This window comes from Typopeltis vanoorti, chromosome 10 (genome assembly GCF_054136105.1).
Source record: "Typopeltis vanoorti isolate ZY-2024b chromosome 10, IOZ_Tvanoo_1.0, whole genome shotgun sequence".
NCBI classification, from domain to species: Eukaryota; Metazoa; Arthropoda; class Arachnida; order Uropygi; family Thelyphonidae; genus Typopeltis; species Typopeltis vanoorti.
Window position 1 is genome coordinate 12,709,209 of NC_143558.1, and position 16,964 is coordinate 12,726,172.

General features: G+C 37.8%; 1 protein-coding gene across 3 annotated transcripts in view; it reads right to left on the bottom strand.

The window, feature by feature from the left end:
* RyR (Ryanodine receptor) overlaps positions 1-16,964 on the bottom strand; it is a 1,703,288-nt gene that overhangs the window by 253,035 nt on the left and 1,433,289 nt on the right. For 2 of the 3 annotated variants that reach the window (XM_090399347.1, XM_090399344.1), the window contains exon 98: positions 12,752-12,817. In XM_090399347.1, the coding sequence (XP_090255473.1) occupies positions 12,752-12,817 (66 nt within the window). Of the gene's footprint in view, positions 1-12,751; positions 12,818-13,055; positions 13,122-16,964 lie in introns of all 3 variants that reach the window. The other variant, XM_090399345.1, reaches the window with a different exon arrangement.

Here is a 16,964-nt window from a genome sequence, read left to right on the forward strand (position 1 = left end):
CACTACTTTGGCCCCTGCTTCGGCAAGATGGGTGGTCCTGGATGGCCTAGCCAGGATCAATTGACTAATGGGCATGCCTGCAAGGGTCACCGGTGTTGCAGCAAGTCTCTCACCCCATGCTCCGGGGTCAGGATCCTAGACCTGCTGTAGTGCCAGTATAGCGTCAAGGGTAGCCCTGGCATTCCACTCCTGAGCACAGTCTTTGCCTTCTGGGTAGTGGGCATCCATATGTGGCTCTGTGGTGGTGGGGAGCTCTGGTGCTGAACTAAAAACTCCTTGAGCATGAATCCTTCATCCTCAAATGTTTCGGGGATCCTAACAAAGTCCCAACCAAGTACTGATTAATATGTAAATGCATATGGAAATGAAGCAAGAAACAAAAGATATCGGATACTAACATAAATGTACCAACCTTTTTAATCATTCATGCAACAGGTGAAAAACCAATTGGGAAAATGTCACCCTTCTTTATTCAAAAAGGTTTAGAAGGACTAGCAGGACCTCCCAAAACTCTTAAGAAATTGCATTCTGATGATATCCCCGTGAAACACTGTGTCAGCAACATTCTGAGAAACTACTGAGAGCAATAACAATAGGTGGAATACAAATCGCAGTAACACCTCATAGAACACTCAATTCCAGTAGAGGAGTGATATCAGAATGGGATCTCCTTGATGTTCCTGATGAGGAGATATGTTCACAGCTTAAAGATCAAGGAGTGACGGGTGTGAGGCACATCCTGATATGTAGGGATGGTCGCCTGGTTTCAACCAAGAACATCATCCTTGTTTTTAATACACCTAGGCTTCTGACATCTGTAAAAGCAGGGTATCTCAGCTGTCTTGTTAGAATGTACATCCCTAACCCACTGAGATGCTTTAAATGTCAGAGATATGGACATGCCCAAACTGCCTGTCGTGGTTCTACTACCTGTGCTCGATGTGGTAGTAAAGAAAATGATAACAAATCTTGCTGTGCAAAAAAGCTAAATGTGTCAACTGTCAGGGAGATCATCCAGCTAACTCTCGTGCATGTCAGAAATGGAAAGATGAAAAAGAGATACAAAAAATTAAAACAGAACAAAACATAACATATCAGGATGCCAAATGAAAGCTGGTCACCATTACACCTATTCTGAGATCCTCTTATGCTGAAAAAGTAACAATTAAAAAAGTGCCAACAGCAACTCAAATGTGTATGTCTGTTCCACCATCTGATAATTTCACCATACCTGAACTTTATGATCGCAAGTGCTTCTCTATTGAGCGCATTAATCACAAGACCTATGGCCTTACTCCAGAGACAACTTCAAAAATGGTCCCAGTTGATTAAAACTCAGCTGTCAAAAAAATTATGGCAGAGATATCACTCAAAGATAAACCACCAGACACTCGCACAGAAAAAATGGATACCTCAGTACCCACTGAAAGTAAACTAAATCTACCAACTGACCCTAACACCTTTGATGTTTTGAACACTCTACCAGAGGAAGAGATGGACACTGGCCATTGATACTTCCTAAAACAATGGATAAATATAAATCTGACAAAGGTAAGTCCTCAACCTCCCGAAAACCAGACAAGTCAATAAAATCAAGACAATAGGAAATTTTTTACAATGGAACTGTCGTGGGATTTGCCAGAATATCAATGATATCAAGATGTTGTTGCAGAAACACAAACCTTTCTGTTTCTGTCTACAGGAAACGTACTTAAAACCCAATGAGGATCATACCTTTAGGAATTTCACTGTTGTACATAAGGACAGAACTGGAGGTGGTCCTGCTCATGGAGAGTAGCTATCCTAGTGGGCAGTCATATTCCTTTCCACCATGTCCAGCTTAATACTACTCTGGAAGCAGTAGCAATTCAGCTCTCTGTGGGATTTCTTGTTACAGTATGTTCAATTTACTTACCACCGAGTGCTGAGCTAAATGAAATTGATCTTGACAATCTTATCTTGCAACTGCCTGAACTCATACTTTTGATGGGTGACTTTAATGGTCACAATACTCTGTGGGGTACTGCCAACACTAACAGATGAGCTTGAATCATTGAAAGAGTCCTTGATAATAATAACCTCTCCTTTTAAATAATAAAGTTAATACTTTCTTTCATATGCCTACCCGTTCATATTCTACAATTGATCTTACAATCTGTTCCCCTTCCATTCTTCCACTGCTCACATGGGACGTTGAAGAGAACATATACAGAAGCAATCACTTCCCTGTTCTACGCACAATGTCCTTACAAGAACCATGTTCGCCCACACGAATACCTGTATGGAAAATGGAACAGGCTGATTGGAATAGTTTTTCTAATCTTCCAAAATTTAATGCTGATACTATCAGTCAAACACCTACCAATGAAGCGGTAAAGTATATAACAGAGTGCACTGTCCAGGCAGCAGCAGCCTCCATTCTGAAAACATCATCTCAGTTTCCATTCTATCCAAAGCCTTGGTAGAACCCAGGATGTCAGACAGCCAAAAAAGATCAACACAGAGCATGGGGCATATTTTGTAAATACCCCACCACATCAAACTTAATAGCTTTCAAGTGTGGTTGAGCCAAAGGTGGGGTATTTACAAAATATGCCCCATGCACGTTATGCAAGACGTCAAAGTCAAAAACAATCATGGATCCAATTTACTACATCATTTATCAAATGACCAGTCCAAAAATTGTATGGAATAAAATCCGGAAAATGAAAGGCAGATATAGTACACATTGTTTGTCTACCTTAGAATATAATGGAAGTGTTATTGCTGATCTCAAAGCTATTGCAGACACTTTGGGAGAAACGTTTGCTAGAATCTCAGCAACAGCTTCATATTCTCCTGAATTTTTAATACTGAAAGAGCAGCAAGAGAAACAAAGGCTTAATATTTCTACCAACATTCTTCAGCCATTTGTTAAGGGGGAACTAAAACGAGCTCTCCTACAATCTCACTTTAGTGCAGTAGGACCTGATGACATCCATTATGAAATGATAAAACATCTGCCATCATCTTCTATGGATCTTCTTCTCTTATTATATGATAGAATACTTGCAGAGGAAGAGTTTCCAAATTCATGGCAGTCAACTGTCATTGCTATCCCAAAACCAGGAAAAGATCCAACACAAGCAAATAAATAATTATCGACTCATTGCTCTGACCAGCTGTCTTTGTAAGATACTGAGAAAATGGTTAATGCTAGACTTCTCTGGTATTTAGAAAGGAACAGTCTTCTTTCCAGAACACAGGGTGGTTTCCATAGACATCATTCAACTTTAGACCATTTGGTTTGTTTAGAAACTTGTATAAGAGATGCATTTCTGAAGCAAGAACATCTCGTTTCAGTTTTCTTTGACATGGAAAAAACTTATGACACAGCCTGGAGATATGGAAACGACCTCTATAACCTAGGTCTCAAAAGACACTTCCCTGTATTTATTAAAAGCTTTCTGTCCAGACGAACTTTCCAGGTCAGAGTGAGAAGTATGCTATCTCGACCATATCATCAAGAACAGGGTGTTCCCCAAGGCTCTGTCTTAAGTGTGAACTTTTTGCTATTAAAATTAACTCAATCATTGAACAGCTTCCTCCCACTGTAGACAATTCTCTATACGTTGATGACTTCACAATTTACTGTCATCACTCCGTAACATGAGGGTAATTGAAAGACAACTTCAGCAAGCAATTGATCATGTCTCTCTGAGGGCTCTTAATAATGGGTTTAGGTTTTCAACAGAAAAAAGTGTCTGTGCACTTCTGTCGAAAACGCATTCATCACCCAGATCCTGAATTAAGAATGGGACATACTATTATTCCAGTAGCTACAGAAACCAAGTTCTTGGGACTCATCTTTGACAGAAAACTTACATTTCTAGCACACATTCGTCAACTAAGAGAAAAGTGCAAAAAAACTTTGAACCTCCTTCACACTCTATCCTCTACTGAGTGGGGTGCTGATTGAGCTTCATTGCTCCATCTTTATCATGCACTTATATGTTCAAAGCTGGATTATGGGTCCCAAGTCTATGGTTCTGCAAGACAGAGTAACCTACAATGGTTGGATTCCATCCATCATCAGGGTATATGGATAGCTACTGGTGCCTTTTGTACATCACCCACTCAAAGTCTTTATGTTCAAGCAAATGGACCGGCTCTATCACTTCGACGGAAACAGTTATCTCTTAATTATGCCCTAAAAATAAAATCTCTCCCAGATCATTCTACATGGACTATTATCTTCTCTCTGCATTAGGAAGCTCAATATCACATATGTTAAACTGCTATACATTCTTTTGGTATGCATGTTAAAGAAACCGTGCAAGCTGTTGGTATAAATGTTGACAACATTAGCTACACTAAACATAACAGCATCTCTTCATAGCAGGTTTGCACATCATCCTGCAACCTCTCACTTTGTCAGCTATAGAAATCTTATACTCCATCATCCATCTACCTGCAATTGTTTAATCCAAACAGAGCAGCACATGCTGATTTCTTACCCATCTATACTGATGGTTCAAGAACTAATACCTCTGTTGGCTGTGCTGCTGTGTTTCCTGACATTATTATCTTAAATCAGATACCACCAGACTGCAGTAATTATACAGCAAAGTTACATGCCATTCATCTTGCACTTGTGCATATAAAAGAAAACTGCTACCAAAAGTGTATAATTTGCACAGACTCATTGAGCTCTTTACATGCTATCTCCTCTCTTATGTATAATCCACATCCAGTACTTTATGAGGTACTACACCTGTTTCACAAAATGAAAATCCTTAATTTTGATGTTCATTTCTGCTGGATTCCCAGCCACATTGGAATTAAGGGAAATGAGGCTGCAGCTGCTAAATCAGCTCATACCTTCTCCACATACTGTTTGACAGTTCCACATACAGACAGCTTATAAGATCAAAGCTAATTGCTCAGTGGGAGTCAACATGGCAAGAAACATTGACAAACAAATTATATTACATTAAACCTGAAATTAAGCACTGGCATTCTAGTCGACATACAAGAGAAGGGAGGAGGTTGTTCTTGCTAGGCTCTGCATAGGTCACAGCCACCTTATGCATTCTTATTTACTGAGAACTGATGACCCTCCCATATGTGAAAAATACAATACACATCTCACTATTCATCATATTCTGGTAGAGGGTCAACAATTTACACGAGAGAGGAATGAAATTTTCACCTATCCAACCAAGCCATATACACGCAGGGAAATGCTAGCAGACTCAGGCAGATTGCATGATGTTTTTAATTTTTTAGAAAGAATTAATTTGTACAAACACATTTGACTGTAAATTTGTTTATATGTAAATACTGTATTGCTTAACTTAACTTTTATACATATTATTCATTAGTTTAAATTTTGACTAATTATGTATTACTGTAGGCCTTGATCTTGTATATTTGTGTCACCCTGTTGTAATTTTGTTAATATGTAAATACCACAAACAATGCTAAACTTAATTTTTATGCATATATGCTGTATAATAATTCCTTTCTGACTCTTTATGTATTAGTATAATAACATTTGTTGTAATCTTATAGATACTGCTTTCCTTGACTTGTTTTGTATATGCATATGTTAACCTGTACTGTTATCTATTTATGTACTGCTGAAACCTCTGCAGTAATTTTGTTAATATGTAGATACTGCATTGTTTAACTTAAATTTTGTATATGCATTTTATTTACTAGTTATTTTTCGACTAATCATGTATTGCTGTAGGACACCTTGTCTATTTGTGTACCTTCTAGTAATTCTGTTTATAGGTATTGCTAAATTCTGTTTATACTGCATTGCTAAATTTAATTTCAATCCATGCATATTGTATAATAATCCCTTTTTGCCTGTCTACAGCTGTAAAAGCATCTGTTATAATTTTACATATATGTAGATACTGCATTCCTTGGTATGTTGCGTATTTTGTGTATTAACTTGTATTGTTAACTATTTTTTACTACCATAATAACCTCTGACCTTGTGTGTTGCTGTGCCCTCTGCAGCAGTTCTGTTTATCTGTAGATGTTGCTTTGTGGAACTAGAATTTTGTGCAGGCGTATTGTTTACAATTTTCTGTAACTGCTTATGCATAGTTGTAACCTTAGTATGGTACAGTATGACCTGTGCTGTCTTTGTGCCAAATAAACTATAAACCAAACCAAACCAAACTCCTCATATCTCTCTTCACTGCTCTTACATAACTTCCATGAATGGCCACTGGTTCTTTCCATTTTACCTTCTACTCTTTTTATAATTCCCTCTGGATTAATCCAATAAAATCCTCTCACTAACTTAAACATTTCTATCATATCACCTCTTTTCGTCATATTCACCAAACTCTGCAGTCCACATTCCTTCAACCTTTCTATAGCCAGTATTCCGAAGTCCTGATACTGTTTTAGTCACTTGTTTTTGGACCCTCTACAATATTTCCATATTACATTGAAAACCAGCTGACCAAATCTGAGCACAATAGTCCAAGTGTGGTCTGATCAGAGATTTTATACAGTGGAACAACCACCTCCTTATCTGTACTTGTTATCATAGCAGTACTAGGAGATGCAGTCTCTGCAAAACCTGCAACATGTCCTCTAAATTTCAGTCTATTGTCAACCATCACTTTCTGATCTAAAATCCCAGCAACTTTCTGCAGTACAGCACCATCAACACAGTACACAGACTTAAATTTCTGCACTCCAAAATGCACCACCTTGCATGTATTAATATTAAAACTACATTCCCCACTCCTTTGTCCAAGTCAAAAGTCTATTCAAATCTTCCTGAAGGGAATTAACATCAGCAGTGTAACTTATGTTATTATACTTGATTCCTCAACTTTGCATCATCAGCAAATAACTGAAGGCCTCCAGTCAGTCCACATGATATATCATTTACAAACAGCAGGAGCTAAAGAACAGAACCCCGAGAATGCCACTATTCCCCCCCCCCTCTTTATATTTTTTGAGACACTGCTATATTATAAACAACTTGCTGGAATCATTCCGAAAGCCAATTTCCAATCCATCTAACCAATATACTTATCTGTTCCCATCCTCTGGAGCTCATTTGTTAAACACTTTTTGCAAAGTCCAAGAATATTAGTGTACATGATTCATCCTTATTTAACACACTCATTACCTTATCATAAAATGTAATTAAATTGCTAAAACAAGACCTACATTTATAACGTTTAAGCTGTGGGACTGGACGGTATTTCACCATGAGTTTTGAGAGAATGCGCTAAAGAACTGACAGCTCCTTTGACCTGGCTTTTCAATGAAAGTCTGACTATGGGAAAAATGCCCAGGGAATGGAAGGAAGGTAAGATAATGCCATTGCATAAAGTGGTAGCAAACTGGAAGTGTCTAATTATAGGCCAGTTCGTGTGTCATCAGTAGCTGATAAGATCTTGAAGAAATTAGTGAGGAACCATATACAGCACTGGGCAGATGAGGGTAATGTTATATGTGAGAGTCAACATGAGTTTGTTAAGGGGGCACTCTTGTTTTAGTAATATGCTAGCCTTTTATAATAAAGTTACAAGTGCAGTAGATGAGGGAAAGGAATATATACTGCCATTTTCTTGGATTTAGCAAAAGCATTCGACAGGGTGCCACATGATAAGCTGATATTTAAGTTGCAGCACATCGGTTTGGATGACAGGTTGGTCAACTGGATTCAGGATTGGAAGTCCAATAGGTATCAGAGAGTTGTGTATGGTGGGGCAATATCAAGGAAGCAGAACGTTACAAGTGGGGTTCCACAGGGCTCAGTACTGGGACCTGTGTTGTTCAATTTTTATATCAATGATATTGTCAAGGGATTGCAAGGGGACATTCAGTTGTTTGTGGATGATGTGAAGCCGGGAAGGGTTATCAGTAATCGTGCAGATGTGGCAGCCCTGCAAGAGGAATTTGAATAAACTAGACAGATGGGAAAATGAATGGGGATGGCAGTTTAATGCAGCACAATGAAAGGTCTTGAGGTTTGGGACATATCGATGGGACGCTGCATACTCTATGGGAGGAGCTGTACTGGAGGAGGTAGGGGAGACAAGAGATCTGGGGGTGATGATTGAGAGAAATCTGAAATTCAGGGAGCATATTGCAAAGGTAGTGAAGGTAACACAGACGATTACTGTAATAATGAGAAGGACACTGACCTGCAGAGATAAAATGGTTATCATTCTATTGTATAAGACTATGATCAGACCACACTTGACTATTGTTCTCAGATCTGGTCCCCAGGATTTGAAGGGGATAAATTAACTGTGGAATGGTTACAAAGGCAGATAACAAAGACATGTCAGGACTGTACAATGTTAGATATGAGGATCGGTTGAGGGAGTGTGGACTGCAGAGTTTGATGGATAGAAGAAGGAGAGGTGATATGATTGAGACCTTTAAACTGTTAAGAGGTGGTTACAGGGTTGACACGGGGAAGTTCTTTTGCTTGGTTGAACAGCGGGAAGGAGTCACGACAAGGAGCCATCCCTGAAAGTTATGAAAGGAAACTGTGAGAAAGAGACTAATGGAACGAAACCCTAACATCATGTCAAGATGTTAGGATTTTCGACATTCACACAGTATCTATAATACCTCGCCTTGAACTCATTCACAGTCATAGCATCCACAACAGACTCTGGCAGCATATTCCACTCATTCACCACTCTCTAAGTAAAAATGCTAGCTCTAACACCCTTGCTAACCACATTCTTGCCCAGCTTCCATGTATGGCCCCTAGTCCTCCCACCACCATTCCTATTCTCAAAAATATCTTCTAAATTAATCTTATAGAAATCTTTCAGTAATTTGAATGTCTCAATCATATCACCCCTTTTCCGCCAATCAACCCAATTTTTGCAACCCACAAATCTTTAACCGTTCTCATAAAGTTCATTCCATAGACCTGCCATCATCTTGGTCACTCGTCTCTGGATCCTCTCCACTTCCTCCCCATCAAGAAGAAATCCTGGCGCCCATATCTGGGATAAGTGGTCCAGATGGGGTCTTATCAAGGCTCGATCGATACAGAGGAACATTAACTTGCTTGTCTCTGCTTGTTAAAGTATTTTTCAGCAACCAATTGATTTGATGAGCTGATTTAGTCACTTTTGCGATGTGCCCCCCCCCCCCCCCCCCCCAAACTTCAATTCCCTATCCAACAACACTCCCAATCCCAAATCCCTGGCCTCATAAATCTCATGGAGAATGGTTCCACCAATGTGATATATTGCTACTAATCTTTTCACCCCAAAATGCATAACCTTACACTTTGACACATTAAATCAACATCCATTTTCCTTAGCCCTGTCCTCCAAACTATCCAAATCATCTTGCAAAATTTTGACATCCTGTGCACTCACTATTGCTCTACCCAATTTTGCATCATCAGCAAACAAACGAACACTTCCTCTCAGATCCTTTCCTATTTATTTTCCTATAATGAACAAATTGAAAAGTAGTGGTGCAAGAACAGAACCCTGCGGCACACCACTAGTCACAAGCCGTCTTTTGGACTCTACTCCTAAATAAACCACTCTCTGATATCTCTCCATCATCCACCCTCCTATTCATCTCACCAACCTTATATCCATCCCATATGCTGCAGTTTACTGATTAGAATTCCATGTAGTATCCTGTCAAAGGCCTTAGCTAGGTCCAGTAGAATCACTGTAAACCCATTATCCTTATCCAGTTTGGCCGTCACTGTGTTATAAAACGTGAGCAAGTTACTGAGGCATGATCTACCCTTCACAAAGCCATGCTGTGCCCCATACAGTATTCCATTTTCATCTATCCAATCCTGTATTTTTCTCTTGACTAATTTCTCCAAGACCTTGACAACGATTACTGATATGCTAATCGGTCAGTAATTTACAACAGCAGTCTTAGAACCTCCTTTATGCAGTGAACTATTTTCCCCTCTATCCACCCCCTCTGGACTAACCCAGACCCGAGACTCAAATTAAACAAAATGGTCAAGGGCACTGACAATTCTTTAGCCGCTTCACGTACGACACGAGCTGGTATACCATCCGATCCCACAGATGTATTGACATTGAGGTTTTGTAATAGACTACTCACCTCCACTTAATTCACCACAATTCCCATATAATCTATTGGTTTATTCATTCCTGCAATGTCACCACCTGGATGATATATTCTTGCAAAGTGCTCACTCAGTAATTCAACTATATCAACTGATTCGGTTACCTCCCTACCATCGGCATTCTTTAAAATCATTCCTCATATACATTTTTTCTTATACTTGCAACATATCGAAAAATCTGTTTGGGATTCTTTTTAGCCTGCATGGCTGATATTCTTTCATAATCTGTTTTTGCTTTTCTTACCACACTCGTTACCTTCTGGCCTGCGCTTTATACCATTATTGTGCTTTATCTAGGTATACAATCAACCATTGCCTCATGCAAACACTTCCTAACCGCCTCCCATGCACTGTCAACATCTAGCCCTTGCAGTTTTACATGCCATGGCACTGAACTAATCATACTCCTAAGCTTGTCATACTTACCAGCCCGATCATTCCACATGTACCCTGTCTTAATTGTAAATTCCACACTTTTAGCCACCTCCCAAGTCAAGACCATATGATCACTCTCACCAATTGGTGGCAACGTGGTCATATTCGTTACAGCCAAATTCTCAGATGAAATTACTAGATCAAGCACTCTCTGACCCCTAGTATTTTCAATTACATGCTGTCGTAGATAGTTATCCCTTAATAATCACATAAAATCCAATTCCTTCCTCACATGTGTCCTCTCCTCCTTCCAATCAATGTTACCATAGTTGAAATCCCCCATAATAATTACTCTTCTTTCACTTATTTCTTCTATTTGCTTATGCATACTATCTCCACCATCTATTCCATCACCTGGTCTACAGCAGCATCCAACTGTATATTTTGTTCTGCTAGTTTCAATCTCACACCAAATAGCCTCAAATGTGCTCTTTTCTCTATCCTGCAGTTCCACTTCTATTCTCCTTGGCTGTAGCTCATCAGCTATCATCAATAACACTCCTCTCCCCATTCATACACTCAACTGTGTCTCTAAAGTCTGCATATCTACTCTCCCCCCCCCTCCTTAATAACTCTAGTTTCCCTGATTCTGCACATCCACTTGCACTACATTCGACAACACCTTTTCAAGTCTCCGTACACCAAATCCATTCAAATGTAAACCATCCATCTTATATAAATCCTTTTGCCCATGGAACTCACTGCACACATCCACAAATTCCACACCACTCATCCTGCATAATTCACGCATAAAGTCATTTGTAATTATGGCCCTCCTTCTATACTCTTCACTGTCATACCACGGCAACAGACTTACCATCCTAACTCTCTCACTCTTCTCTTTTGCTACCTCAAGCAATTCCTTTACATCCTCACTCATAGCCATTTTGTCTCCTTTCAAATCATTTGTAGCTGCTACCACTGCTTTTGCATTCTAATTGACTCGCTTACATCCTTAACGTTCGCACCAGGTTGGTACGATTTTCTTAAACTCTCAACTAACACACCTCTTACTAAGGAATCTCCATACAACACTTGCTCTTTCATTTTGTTTACACTCACTATCATACTCTTATTTTTTCTATCATATTTTTGCCGTTTATTAGTCGCTACGCTCAGTAAACATTTTTGCCAACGCTCCAGCTGCTGATTTTCCCTGTGTATCACTCTACGTAACTGAGCGATCTCACTCAATGCATCAGTCTCATCATTTTTATTCTCCGATAATTCATTCATTCGTTCTGTATGTTTACCTTCATTCTCACTTTCAATGCCACTCTCACAGCTATCTGGTATTACCTTGCAAATATCACTATTTTATAGATTCTCACTTTCAACAGCGATATCACTCTCATGACCTGAAACACTCTTTAAATCCTCACATTCTTTACACTTTCTGCACACATTCACTCCACTATCGTTGTTTAACCAGACTCCAACTGCTCTCCTCAATGCATACATTTCGCAAACGGTACATTGAATCAATCCTTTAAATTAAAATTTTTAGACAAAGATGGCGACCTGGAAGCCATGTTTGTTGTATTCCTCTTTATGGGGGCCATGTGCACGATAATTGTATCTATCAATTTACTATTTAAAATACTCAGAAAACACCCAAAAATCACCCAGACACGCTAAAATAGAAAAGTAAACAATACTATGTAAATACTGTGCGAATTCACCAATTATTACTCAAAATGACACTTATCTGTTCAGGAGCTCTCCACAAACACTACATATCATGTAGCCCCTCTAGTCAGACATTGATATGAAGGTCGAAACGTCGAGTGTTCATTTTGGTTTTTATTAAACTAAAATTTTGCTCTAACACAGTGGTTGTCTCCATAATTTCCATAATGAAATATATATTACAATTATAAAAATGTTTCCTCTTTTAATTACTTTCATTGATTTTCAAGGAGGGCAGTTTTTTAAAGTTTGCAGCTCACATGCGCCTGGTGGCCCTGACTCTAAGGATATATATATATATATATATATATATATATATATACACACAAACAAACAAACAAATATATATAAATTAATAAAAGAATGAAATCTTCCAGCCTCAAATAAATTCTAATAAAATTTGGATTATTTAAATTTTTTTAAAGTTTAAATTCTGTTACTGTGATGCAATCAATGGAAGAATGAAGAAAAGCATTAGAGTTTCAAAAAACAATCAAATGTGCTTACCTGAAATGCAGCAGATGAAGTCAGTTCCTTCAGCTTGAGAAACATATCGAAGAACTTCAGGATTAACTAATTTTAAGGACAGAGAGAGAAGGCAAGGAAAATGAGAATGAGAAAGAGAAAGGTAAAAAGAAAGGCAAATGGCTGTTCTTCATATATATACATATATATGAAATGTTGCCAGCTGGTATTATTCACATTTAGATGTTATAAGAAAAGCTATTTGGTCAGAGTGAAGGAGCTGTGTGAGAGAAGGATGGGTACCTAAAACTGATGAATTTTTCAAACATTTAGTAAATGTTCTCACCGTAATAGTAGGGGATGAGATGAGTTCAGTCAGTTTCAGGAACATATTGAAGAAGCGCAGGATCATCTATATATGACAGAAGCATTTACTCAGTTGGATCTCTTTTAACTTTTTATTGGTATTTGGCTTTTTTTTTATGTAACTCAAAATTTTTAAAATTACAGGCTTCATATTTTTCAGTTAAAAAAAATCTATAGTTACAAAAAAAAAAAAAAAAAGCAAAAATATATAAAAAATTCAGCTCCAAAAATTAACAAATGAAATTTAAAAAGAAAAGTGGCTAGAAAAATGAATTAAAAATCTATTTAAATATAAATGCCATAATAGAATTATACTGGATACATAGGACTATGTAGGGTTTATTAATCATCAAATATGATACAGTTTGAACCCACTTATAACAAAACCAAAGGCTATTTAATATTTTTAAACTGTAATGAAATCATTCATTAAAAATGAATAAATATGACTGATATCACGACTGCTGGATATTATTTGTTTCAAAGTGACATTTCAGATACTTAGGATACATTGGACTTATTATTATTGATGGATTCATTATGAGAACTTCCACTTAACCAATAACGCATCTATTGTGATATTATAGCCTAAATTTATTTATACTCATAATGGTGTGAACTTTCAGGATGGTCTCTTGTTCTTCTCCTCTCTCCATTCCCTCTATTAATCAGATAAAATAATCTTCCTCACCTATCACTATCATATCACCTCTTCTCCATCTAGATACCAAGGACTGCAAGTTTATGTTCCTTAATCTATTCTCATAATCTAACATTCCAGATACCTCAGTTATTGATCTCTGGACATACTCTACAGTATCCTCATACAGTATTAATCCTATGCACGATAGTTCAGGTATCAGAGAAATTATGTGATTTTTGTCTTTACATGTCAGTGATCTCTTTATCATACCAGAAATACACTGTGTGATATTTATGACTCTTGCAATGCATATTCTAAAAACTATACAAAATCTCAACTGTATCATTCCCTGGGTTTTTAATCTAATCTACTTCCTAGAGCACAGTTCTACCACTGCATTATACTTCTTACTTCAAAGGGTAAAGTGAACTTATCAGCATTAACATGTTACCCCCCCCCCCCTTTCCTTATAATCTAACATTTCAGAGTCCTGATACTGCTTTACACTTCACAGGACATTTTCTAAAGCAGTGTTTCTTAAACTTTTTGAGACTGTGCACCATACATAAATATATATATATATATATTTTTTTTCTTTTGCAGAATCCCTAAGAAAAGTTTCATAAAAATTATCAGAAAGGAATTATAACAGTGAACTGTTACTGAAAAATATTTTAATCAAGATTCTAGAAATGAGTCAGCTTAATAAAAATGGGTATTTTTCCCATTCACTAAAGCTTTTTCATAAAACCCATCTAACAGAAGTTATAAATGTTTGTATACTCTGGGGAAGCTCTACACATCTTTGTGGAGTCCTATGGGTCTGCAGAACACAGTTTAAGAAACACTGCTCTAAGCATCTCATTATCATAGAAACCAAGTAATCAGTAAAACCAAGTAAACCAAGTAATAATTATAATAATAAGTAGCTAATCACATCATACCTGAACTACTGTACATAGGACAGGTATGATGTGATTAGCTACTTATTATTATAATTATTATTACCCAAGACCTCATGGATCAAACTCATCTGGGAGGTCCTTTTATCACACACACAGCTCATCATACCGTGCTTTGAACACATTCAAACTCCCTGCAGACACCACACTCTCAGGCAAGGCATTCCAATCATTTACAACTCTGCATGAAAAAAACCTGCCTCTCACTCACACCCTCTTTATACAGTTTCCAGGGATGACCTCTGGTTCTCCCCTGATCTCCCACTATTCTCTGTAAAACGTCTCCAGCATTAATCCTATAACAACCCCTTACCAACTTGTAGGTCTCTATCATATCTCCCTTCTTCCTCCTGTCTGCCAGACTCTGCAAATTACATCTTTTCAATCTTTCCTCATACTCGACATTCCAGAGGTCAGAAACTACCTTAGTCAGTCGCCTTTCCAACATCTCTTCATCCTTCTGAAAACCTGGTAACCAAATCTAGGCACAATAGTCCATTTGCGGCCTAATCAAAGCTTATACAACGGAACAAGAATCTCCCTACTTCTACACGTCAGTGTCCTCCACATCATTCCCAAAAGCCTTTGTGTTGTATTCACAATTTTGGCGATGTGTCCCCTAAATTTCAGATCCTTATCCACTATCACCCCCAGATCTCTTATTTCTTACACCTCCAACAATGTATCCTCACCAAGCATAAATTCTGTATCCCATCTTTGTTTTCCAAATTTTAAAACCTTACATTTTGCAACATTGAACTTACATCCCCATTAATTGTTCAATGACGTTATGTCATTATTGCCCATTTATCTGTTTAAGTCTTCAGCCTGCCTGCCTGACACCAGAATTACATCTTATAAATCTCCTCAACTCTACATCAGTAACAAACCACTGCCATGAATCATTGTATATTTTTTAAGGAAATTAACAATGTATTTGTTAATAAATAAATTTATTTACTTATTATCCTATATTTTGCCAAAGTCAAATCATTTAATCAAGAAAATCAAGATTCTAGAAATAAGTCAGTTTAATAAAAATGGGCATTTTCCCCATTCACTGAAGGTTTTTCATAAAATCTATCAAAGGCATCATCACGGAAAAATACACTTGTATTAGACATGTGCACACAGGTACACTCCAGTAAAAAAGATGAAGAAACTGGAGAGATATACAGGAGACCTAAAGTTCTTCAGTTATGCCACTTATTGGCTTTTGTTGGGAGTTATTGGTTGTTGGGCTGACTTCTGAGGATGAGTGTTTCCCATATGAGAGGGAGTCTGATACAACCATATTTGTTTAGGGTTGGGATAGTTAATAAAAGCTAATTCCAGGTAAAGCCTCTTGAACTTACTTACTTCGGTGGAGTAAGGTGGCTTTTTTCCAACAGATTCTGTGCTGGGTATACAGGGTACAGTTTGCTAATCTGGAGTGGTGAAATCGGATGTAATCTTGGTGTTCTGTTATACGAGGTTGCAGCTGCAGGGTATCTGGTAAACTTCCAATAAATCCAGAGGTGGTACCTGGTCTTTGGGGGAGTGGATAAGGGCTGCTAGCTTTTTGTGTGGTTTAGAAGTGGTCACAAGATTGTGCTTTTTTAAAATCTTGGCTAGCTTTTCTGAGATGCCATGGATATAGGGTATGGTGATAGATTTGCTGTAATCTATGTTTGGGAGAGGGGGGGAGGGAGTGAGGGATGGTGTGTGTGTGTGTGTGTGTGTGCATGCATGCATGGTGTTAAAATTCTTTGTATTTGGTGGGAGATGTAGCCATTGGCCATAGGCGAGCTCTGTGTTGATTGCACTGTTATCTGAGCAAATTAATTTAGCATGGCAGTCTAAAGGTTTTTATAGTCCCAAATTGTTGAGAGGTTTGTGTGACTCATTGTGAGAAATTCACTCAATCAGCAACATATTTATCATACTGAATCTTAAAATGCACAACAATTTCTGCATTCACAATGTGTTCTGGTAATGTGTTCCATTCATCCACCATTCTCCATGTAAAATATTTACTCGTCACATTCTTCTTCACTACATCTCTCTTTACCTCTCCCCATATTAATCCAATGAAATCCACTTACTAACTTAAATGGCTCTCTTATTTCACCATTTTTCCTCCTATCCATCAAACTCTGTAATTTATATTCCTTTATTTCTCTCCATTCCAGAGTATAAATATTTCGTTAGTCACTCATCTTTGGACCTTCTGCAATGTTTTCACTCTGCACTCTAAATGCAACCTTGCACTTTATTAAAACTATAATCCCACTCATTTATCCAA